The following is an 8,101-nucleotide window of genomic DNA, read 5'->3' as shown; positions in this document are numbered from 1 at the left end:
CACGCCCGTCAGGCACGTCCACCGCGCACGCGCACGCCCCTCGGCCGCGAGCAGGAGCGAGGCGCCCGCACCCACCGCCCCGGGGACGGACCCTGAACACACGACGCTCCGGGAGGGAACCGGACAGGAGAGGCCACGCGGGGTGGGAGTCCACGTGCAGGACCGTCCGGGACAGGCTCGTCCACGGACGGGAGGGGCTCGTGGGTGGGGGGAGAGCTGGGGAGGGGGTGGGGGTGATGGCTGCTGGGGACACGTTGCTTTGGGGCAATAAAGCCTCTGGAACTAAGTAGTGCTGATGGCCGCACCGCCCTGTGAACGTGCTCTAACCACTTTCTGCTCCGGGTCGTATGCTCCGAAGCCGTTATTCTGTAAGGCGAACCCTGGGAACTACAGGACAATCAAGCCTATTTCTTCGATGAGTCAATCAGGAAAAAGGGAGGGACGCAAAGACTAGGGACAGCCGGAGACAGAAACCGACCCGTGGGGACGGGCATGCCTCATCTGGTGTCTGAACCGGACAAGCCGCTAAAACAAAACTAAGTAAATGCCACGCGGAAGCCTGAACGGGTGGTGGTGGAAACGCACGGAAATCCAACCAGGGCCCGCGGCCGCGCCCCAGCGCTGTGCCAAAGGCATGCCACATGCCCCCGGGGACGCACGCCAGGCTGTCCTGTCTCTGTATCCTTCCGAAAACCTCAAAGTAGCCTGACATGAAACACCCCATTCAGGGGGAGCCTGGGTGGCTCAGCCACTGGAGTGTCTTGATCTCAGGGTCGTGAGTTCAAGCCCCACATCGGCCACAGAGATCACTTAAAAACAAAACAAACTGAGGCACCTGAGGCTCTCCATCGGTTAAGCGTCCGATTTCAGCTCTGGTCATGATCTCACGGTTCATAGGTTCGAGCCCCGCGTCGGGCTCTGTGCTGACCGCTCAGAGCCTGGAGCTGTTTCGGATTCTGTGTCTCCCTCTCTCTCTGCCCCTCCCCTGCTCACCCTCTGCCCCTCTCTCAAACATTTAAAAAGAATTTTTTAAATAACTAAATAAAATCGAACTCATGAACCAAGCCACCCAGGCACCTCTCAATGCAGGTTTTGAACTTACAACCCCGAGACCAAGGACCACTCGCCCCACAGACCCAACTGGCCTGTTTAAGAACGAAGGAGTCTAGGCGAGGGGCGGCACGGGGGGACGGAGGTCGGGGTCCGAGGCGGGAGGCAGCGCCGCGGGCTCGTGCGATGGGCACGCCGTGGGGTGCTCGATCGTCCGGAGCCTTCTTTCCCTTTATGGGGCCGCGGGGAGGCGTGGGCAGGGATCGCGCACGTGCGGAGGGTGCGGGAGCAACAGACCCGCAGGACAGGGCTGGCGGCGCGGGCGGCCCCGGGGCATCCTCTGAGATGTGCCTGACCACGCGGAAGGAAGGTCCCGCGCAAGGCCTGGCCCGGGGCCACAGCCTCAGTCCACCCAGGGACCAGGAGGACACGGAGACCTTGGGCCAGGCTTTCAAGGGAAGTGCAGTTTGGCAGAGCAGCACCTTCGGGTCCCAATAACCTGCGTGGAGCCCTGAGATCACGGGGTCAGTGGAGGGGAGGGCTCTGCCAGCACCCGGCGGTCCACCTGCATGAACGTTCAAAAGAGCCAGAGTGGGGGGTTGGGGGGTGCCCCGTACACTCGGGAAAATGAAAGGGCCCAGAGGCCTGCCCCACCCGCGCGGGCCCCGAGCCTAGCGACAGACCGGCAGGGACGACGTGCGGTCCGGGAGCAGCTGGGCCGCAGGTGCGGCGTGCCCCTGCCCCTCCTCCACCTCATTTTCCAGAGCAGCTCTCTGCCCAAGCTCACCAGCTGGTCAGTCACCTGTCCCCTGCCCATTTGGCCCGCACCCGAGGAGGGAAGGGACACTCCCGAAGCCCCCTTTCTGAAAGCTGAGCCCGAGGAAGGCACGCACCACGCTGGCCCAGCGAGGACTGAGTGGGGGCGGCACCAGGCAGAACTGAGCCAGCACGACGCACCTGACCCTTCCCGCCCCAGAGGCCGGCTCGCCAGGCTGGCCCTCGGCGGTGGCGTCTGGAACGGGACTCCGGGGCTCCCGCCACCGTCACCGGCCGGGTGCTCGTGTCCCAGAGCTGTCTGTGCAGTCCCGAGGTTCACGCTGAGGACCTGCTCCCCCTGCCTGGGGCCGGGGGTTTCCGCCCGAGCCGGGCAGAGGGCCTGCTGACCGACCCCCGGCGGGAACCCGGGCGCTGGGTCTCTACGGGGACCCCCGGAGACCACCCCTCACACGCAGTCATGTGTCATTTTGGGGGGATCGAGCGTGTCCTGGGGGACACCCCAGGAGAAGATTCTGGAAGCTTAGCTTGGTGTCCCTGCCCCACCCTCCATCCCTTTACTGAGCTCAATTTACTTCCTATCCGTTCTCTGTATAAACCACAGCTTGGGAGACAACCGTCTGCTGAGCCCTGGGGGTCCTCCCGGCACACCCCCGCCCCTGGGGTCCCCCGCCGGCCCCTCACTGGCACTCTAGACCCAGATCTGAGAGGGCACCAGGCCTACACGGAGCCCATCGACCCGTGGGTGGAAAGATCCGGGGAAGGCCATGTCGGAGATGGTCCCAGGTGAGAAGGGGGCTCTAGCCTCTGTCAAGGGGGCAGAAGACGCGGGAAGGGACAGACAACACGATAGAGCTGAGGGGCCAGCTCAGGAGGCCACAAACACCCACCTGGGGCCTTGGGGACAGGAGAGCACACACCTGACGTTACAGGGACCAGGACAGGGCCTCGTGGCCCTCCCCGGGGGACAGAGGAACGAGCGGCAGGCCTGAAATCCAGGAGGAGAATGGCAACAGGGTGTCCCCAGCTGGCCGCCACGTGACCCCCACCCATGGGGGCAGAGCTCCCGATGCCACAGCACTAACAAGCCGAGCGCACGCAGGAGCCGTGGTTGTCACCGGGCACTCGGTGCACAGACAGGACCTGGGGGCGCCCACATCCGCATACTGGGACCTGTCCCCTCACGCAGCAGTGGGGACCTCACCAAGGCCCCCAAGGTGGGGGTGACCCAGCATCCTCACAAAAGAGCGGCAGAGCTGGGCAGACCCCACGCTGCCGGCTGTGAGGAAAAAGGAGGGGCCGAGGGCCAGGATGGGGCGCCCTGGAAGTCGGACAGTGGGGAGAGGGATCTCCCAGGGGGACCGGCCCTGATCTCGCCTGGTGTCAGCCCCGGGAGGCCCGGCCAGCTCTCAGCGCCCAGAACCGGGAGCCAGATCTGCTTCACGTCGTCACCCAGCGTGCGGTGATCGGCTCCCGCAGCCGGACGGGGCACGAACCCCTCCGAGCAAACAGAAACCAGCTCTCCGTCCAGCTGTGCCCTGAGCCGCGCCTGCAGGGACGCGCCACCGGACCACACTTCCAGTGTCCCGGGCCCGAGGGCAGCAGCCCCCACCCGGGAAGGGCACGCCTGCGCTACGGCCCCAGGGGCCTGGCTCACCACGCGCCCCAGCCCGAGAGGCCGATCGCCTGGATGACGGTCAGGACGAACTGGGCTCCGAAGATGAAGAAGAACGCCATGAAGTTGAAGGAGCTGTCGGCTCTGCGGGGAGAGAACAGGCGTCAGCGTGCACGGCCGGCGAGGGGACCGGCTGCCTCCCCTGGTCAGCCCAGGACTTGGGGACCATCTAGGGGCAAACATGGCACGCTCCTGAGTCACGGGGCCACTGTCCATGGAAGCCGAGAGGTGCCAACAACCCTAGTGCTCACAAATGTATGAGCAGACGGACAAACACATCTCCACTGGGTGCGTCCACCGCGCACGCCCCTCGGCCGCAAGCAGGAGCGAGGCGCCTGCGCCGGCCGCCCTGTGGCCGGACCCCGAACACACGACACTCCGGGAGGGAACCGGACACGGGAGTCCACGTGCGGGATCGTCTGGAACAGGCTCGTCCACGGACAGGAGGGGGCTCAGGGGGGTGGGGGAGGTAGGAGTGTATGGCTGATGGGAACAGGGAATGGAATGTTCTGGAACTAGAAGGAGGTGATGGACGACCCTCCAAAGACACTGGAAGCACTAAAACAAGTGAACAAGCCGTCTGAGTCACAAAGCGTCTCCCCACAAAGTCATTAGAAAACAACAGGCCGTGGTTGGCTGTGGACCACAGACACAACGCATCCCCCCGCAGACAGGAGAAAGGAGCCCAGGCGCCAGGCACAGAGCGGGCGCAGGTCCCCCTCCAGGCTCTGAGCCCCCGGCGCCCCCACTCACCGGAAGGCCTTGTACGCAGGCCGGAACCAGCACACGTAGCCGCAGGGGGAGAAGAGCAGCAGCCAGAGCAGGGCCAGGCCGAAGTTGGCTCCCGAGCCACCACCGATCCACCAGGCCAGGCAGGCGATGAGGTTGACCCCCAGGGTGGCGCAGTAGACTGGGGGAGGGGCGAGAGGGTGAGCCTGGGAGAGGGCTCCGGGCCAGGCCCCTCCCACCAGCCTGGGGAGCTGGGCTGCACTCGCTCAGGCTCAGCACAGGGCCCTCCACTCAGCACGGGGGCATCATTTTGTTGGGAAGCCCGGATGTATCCCGGAACCCTCCCTCGTGAGAGCCCTCTGCGGCCCCGCCCCGCCGGCTCACACAGCCACAGGCGGTAGATCCTCTTCACCAGAAGCTGGTGCTCGATGGGGATCTCGTCGGAGAAGTTCTGGTAGAAGCAGGGCTTCAGAGGGATGAACTTGGGCAGCGGCGGGAAGTTGTTCTCCTTTTCTGCAGGGACAGAAAACACCAGAAACAAACCCAGGCTAGGGGATGCAGCGACAGCCCCAAACACATCCCTGTCCCCGTCCCGGTTCTCAGAACCTGGGGATACGTCACCTCGTGCGGCAAAGGGGACCTTGTCAAGGCCCCGAGGCAGGGGTGACCCTGGGTGCCCAGCGTCCTCACTAGAGGGGGTAGAGGGACGGGCAGAGGGCTGTGACGATGGAGGAGGGGCCTCAGGCCAAAGATGCTCTGGCAGCGGAGACGGAGGAGGCGGGGCTCCCTGGGGCCGCGGGGGCCGTGCCCCAACCGCACTAGGGCTTCTGAGCCCGTAAACGTGGTTTAAATCACTATCTTGTGATGCCGCCTCAGAGCGGCCACAGGGGATACGCAGACTCGGTGGCAGAACCCAAAAGCTGGGGACACCTGACTGATTCCAAGGAACGACCACAAACCAGATTTCAACTCCAGGGACTTATTCCCTTCAGTCCTGGAGCCCAGAAGTCTGGGTAGGTGTCAGCGACATCACATCACGGTGGGGCAGGACTGTCTCCCGAGTGCCTGGGACAAAACAGAGGACCCCGCCCTCCAGGGGCTGCCCTCCTAGCCACGGGGAGCCCGACAGCTCTTGTCACCAATGGGGACACTGCGGCATGCCAGGAGATGCCACGTGCAGGTGCGGGGCCCCAGGGCTGTGCTGGGTGCGGGTTAGCTGTGACTTAACCATGGGGTCATGGTCCGCCTCACTGGAGAAGAGAAGGTAGTATTGGAACCTCGGCTCCGGAAAGTGAAGAAGAGAGGCAGGTGGGTCCTAGCCCAAGCAAAGGCCCTGGGGTGAGTGCCAGGTGCTCTAGACGCAGAGGGGAAACCGGGGGGGCCGGAGCGGAGGACAGGGAGAGGCAGACCACACCTTCCCGGCCACAGAGAAGCCTCGGGCACTTCCCAAAGGACACAGGGAGCCGTGGAGGGCACCGAGCCTGAGCGCGGTGGGGGCTGGAGCCCACCCCGGGCTTGCCGGCTCTGCGCCTCTGTGGTGAGACGCGGGCGAAGGGCCTCCCCGGCACGGCCTCCATGCCAGTCACGGGGCACAGGCCTTCATGGTCCCTGTCCGAGGCCCCGGGGTTCGGGCTGCCCGAACACCCTGTGACGAGGAGGTAGAAAACCACCAGGCAAACCACAAACCCTGTGAAACCCTGTCCCGTCGGCAGATGAAAAGCCCCGAGGAACGCTGTGTGCAGACGTGGGGCTCAGGCCTGGCTTCCGGTCCCAGCAGCAGCACCATCAGCTGACCCCGGGCACCCAGTGCCCCACCCGCCTCCCGACTGAGCATGGGGACAATGCGGGACCGCAGCGGGACCGTGCATGGAGGGTGTGCGCTCCTGGCGCCTGCCATGGCCTCGGGGCCCCTCCTCACTCTACCCGCACACCCGACCCCTCCTCCTGAGCCAGACGGGGCAGGCAAACAGTGAGGGGTGAGGAGGTGAGGGCGTCATCCTTCACCTCACAGACCTCACCCCTACACTGACATCAAGAGCCAAATGGGCCCCAAGGCAGAAGGCCCAGCCAGCAACTCCTGTGGAAACCAGTGCCTTGCTCCCACCTGGCTTGGAGCTGGGAGGCGATCCCGTCACCCATCGTGGGAGGAGGGGGCGGTGGGGGCATAACGGTGGGTCCAGCCACCCGGGGACACTTCCCAGAAGGACAGACAAGCTGCGGTCCCCCGCTGCAGGGCCCCCGGGCGAGACTCACCAGACATTTCTGCTGTGACGACGGGCGGGGAGAAGCCTACAGCCACCTGGAGGGGAGACAGCCACAGTCAGCGGGTCCCCAAGGCCACTGGGGGCCCCGCACCAGCTGCGTGCTCTGCCGCACCCACAGGTGGAGTCTTCACCTCCAGGCCACCGCGGGGTGTCTGCACTCTGGTCCCAAAGGCCAGCCCCACTTGCCACCTCCCTTCAGAGCCCCGTCGGCCGCCGGCAGGAGAGGGATCAAGCTGTTGCCACGTCACACGCCGTGTTCCTGGGACCCCTCCACCTGCCCCCACTGCCCTCCCAGCCCCCCAAGCTTTCTGCTATCCATGACTGGCTCCGAGCACCTCCGTGGGGCCCCAGAGCCCAACTTGAGTCACCGAGAACCGGGTTCACGCCCACTGCCCTGTGACAGTATGGACGTCACACGACCTTTGTGGCCTGCAATTTGCGCCCCCGCAAGCCTCGTGGAGCTGAGGACCCCGTCACAATCCGAGCCAAGCGCCTGGCACCCAGTGGCCCTCCCCTCGTGAAGCCACGTGAGCTGACGTCAGGGAGCGGCCCCACCCACCGAGCTGCCACCAACACACACACCTGAAGAGAACGCGCCAGTCCCCACGGGCCTGCGGGTGGGCACCACCATCGCCAGGAAACAAGCCTGACACAGCCGTGCCCGCCCAGCACCCACCCGGGCCTGGTGGCCCAGCTGGCCCGGCGCGGGAACCATGCGGGGAGGCAGGCGGGGGGACGGGAACCTACAGGTGCCTTTCCCACGCACAGCCTTCGTGAGAAGGTCCCCGTGACACGCAGTTCCCCGGGCCCACGCCCCCCTCTGGAACCCTCCTGCCCACACGCCCTGTGGGCTCATGGCTCCACCCCACCGCCCGTCCCCCGCACCAGCTCCCGGGCAGGCCCTGGACCCAGCCCCGTGGGCTACGAAGAGCTGGGAGCCCAGCCCCGGGGCTCGAGGGCAGGCTCCAAGCGGGGACAATGCTGAGGGCCCAGGATCCCGCACCTTGCTGGAGGGACACAGGTCGCTCCTAGCACTAACTGCTCCCCGCGGCAGACCCCGCTCCCTGCCTCGGGCCATGAGGGGTGAGTCCCTGCGGCAGGTGTGAATACACCCGGCCGGCCGCACGCTTCCAGACCTAGGACACGGGCAGAGGCCACACTTCCAGGACCACGGTCCTGCCCGCGCTTGGCTCAGAAGCTCCCCTTCCCCTGCACACCCCAAACCCTGACGCGGTCGCTCCGACCCAGGGACCCTCGGCCACCACGGCCCACGCCTCTGTCAACAGACACCGACCTGGTTTGGGGGCGTTTATTTTCACGTGTAGACCTGTTTTTTGACACCTGAAACACAGGGGACACAGTCCCAGTGGACGCTCGGGCTTGGGGCAGAGGGCAGCTGGAGAAGGCAGTCCGAGTGCTCAGCGCCCAGGCCCAGGCGCAGGGAAGAGCTCAGTCGGGCACGGATGCGCCCCCACAGCCTGGCGGGGACGGCACGGGGCAGAAGACGCGGACGCCCCTGAGGCTGAGCAGCAGGATCGCGGCCCCCGGGACGTGGAGGGACGCAGGGGCCTGCCGGCGCAGTCTGGCGGGAGGCTGAGGCGCCGGGAGC

General features: G+C 65.9%; 1 protein-coding gene across 1 annotated transcript in view; it reads right to left on the bottom strand.

Annotated features, from left to right (window-relative positions):
• The window catches only part of SCAMP4 (secretory carrier membrane protein 4), a 19,535-nt gene that overhangs the window by 7,960 nt on the left and 3,474 nt on the right, over window positions 1–8,101 (bottom strand). Inside the window, exons 2-5 of the mRNA XM_029917581.1 lie at window positions 6,482–6,527; window positions 4,613–4,741; window positions 4,253–4,409; window positions 3,482–3,583 (exon numbers count right to left, since the gene is read on the bottom strand). Coding sequence (XP_029773441.1) covers window positions 3,482–3,583; window positions 4,253–4,409; window positions 4,613–4,741; window positions 6,482–6,488 — 395 coding nt within the window. The 5' untranslated portion in view covers window positions 6,489–6,527. The remainder of the gene's footprint in view (window positions 1–3,481; window positions 3,584–4,252; window positions 4,410–4,612; window positions 4,742–6,481; window positions 6,528–8,101) is intronic.

This window comes from Suricata suricatta, chromosome 12, assembly GCF_006229205.1.
Source record: "Suricata suricatta isolate VVHF042 chromosome 12, meerkat_22Aug2017_6uvM2_HiC, whole genome shotgun sequence".
In the NCBI taxonomy this organism is placed as follows: Eukaryota; Metazoa; Chordata; class Mammalia; order Carnivora; family Herpestidae; genus Suricata; species Suricata suricatta.
Note: the sequence above shows the minus strand (reverse complement) of the source record. Positions and strands in the feature narration are given on the sequence as shown.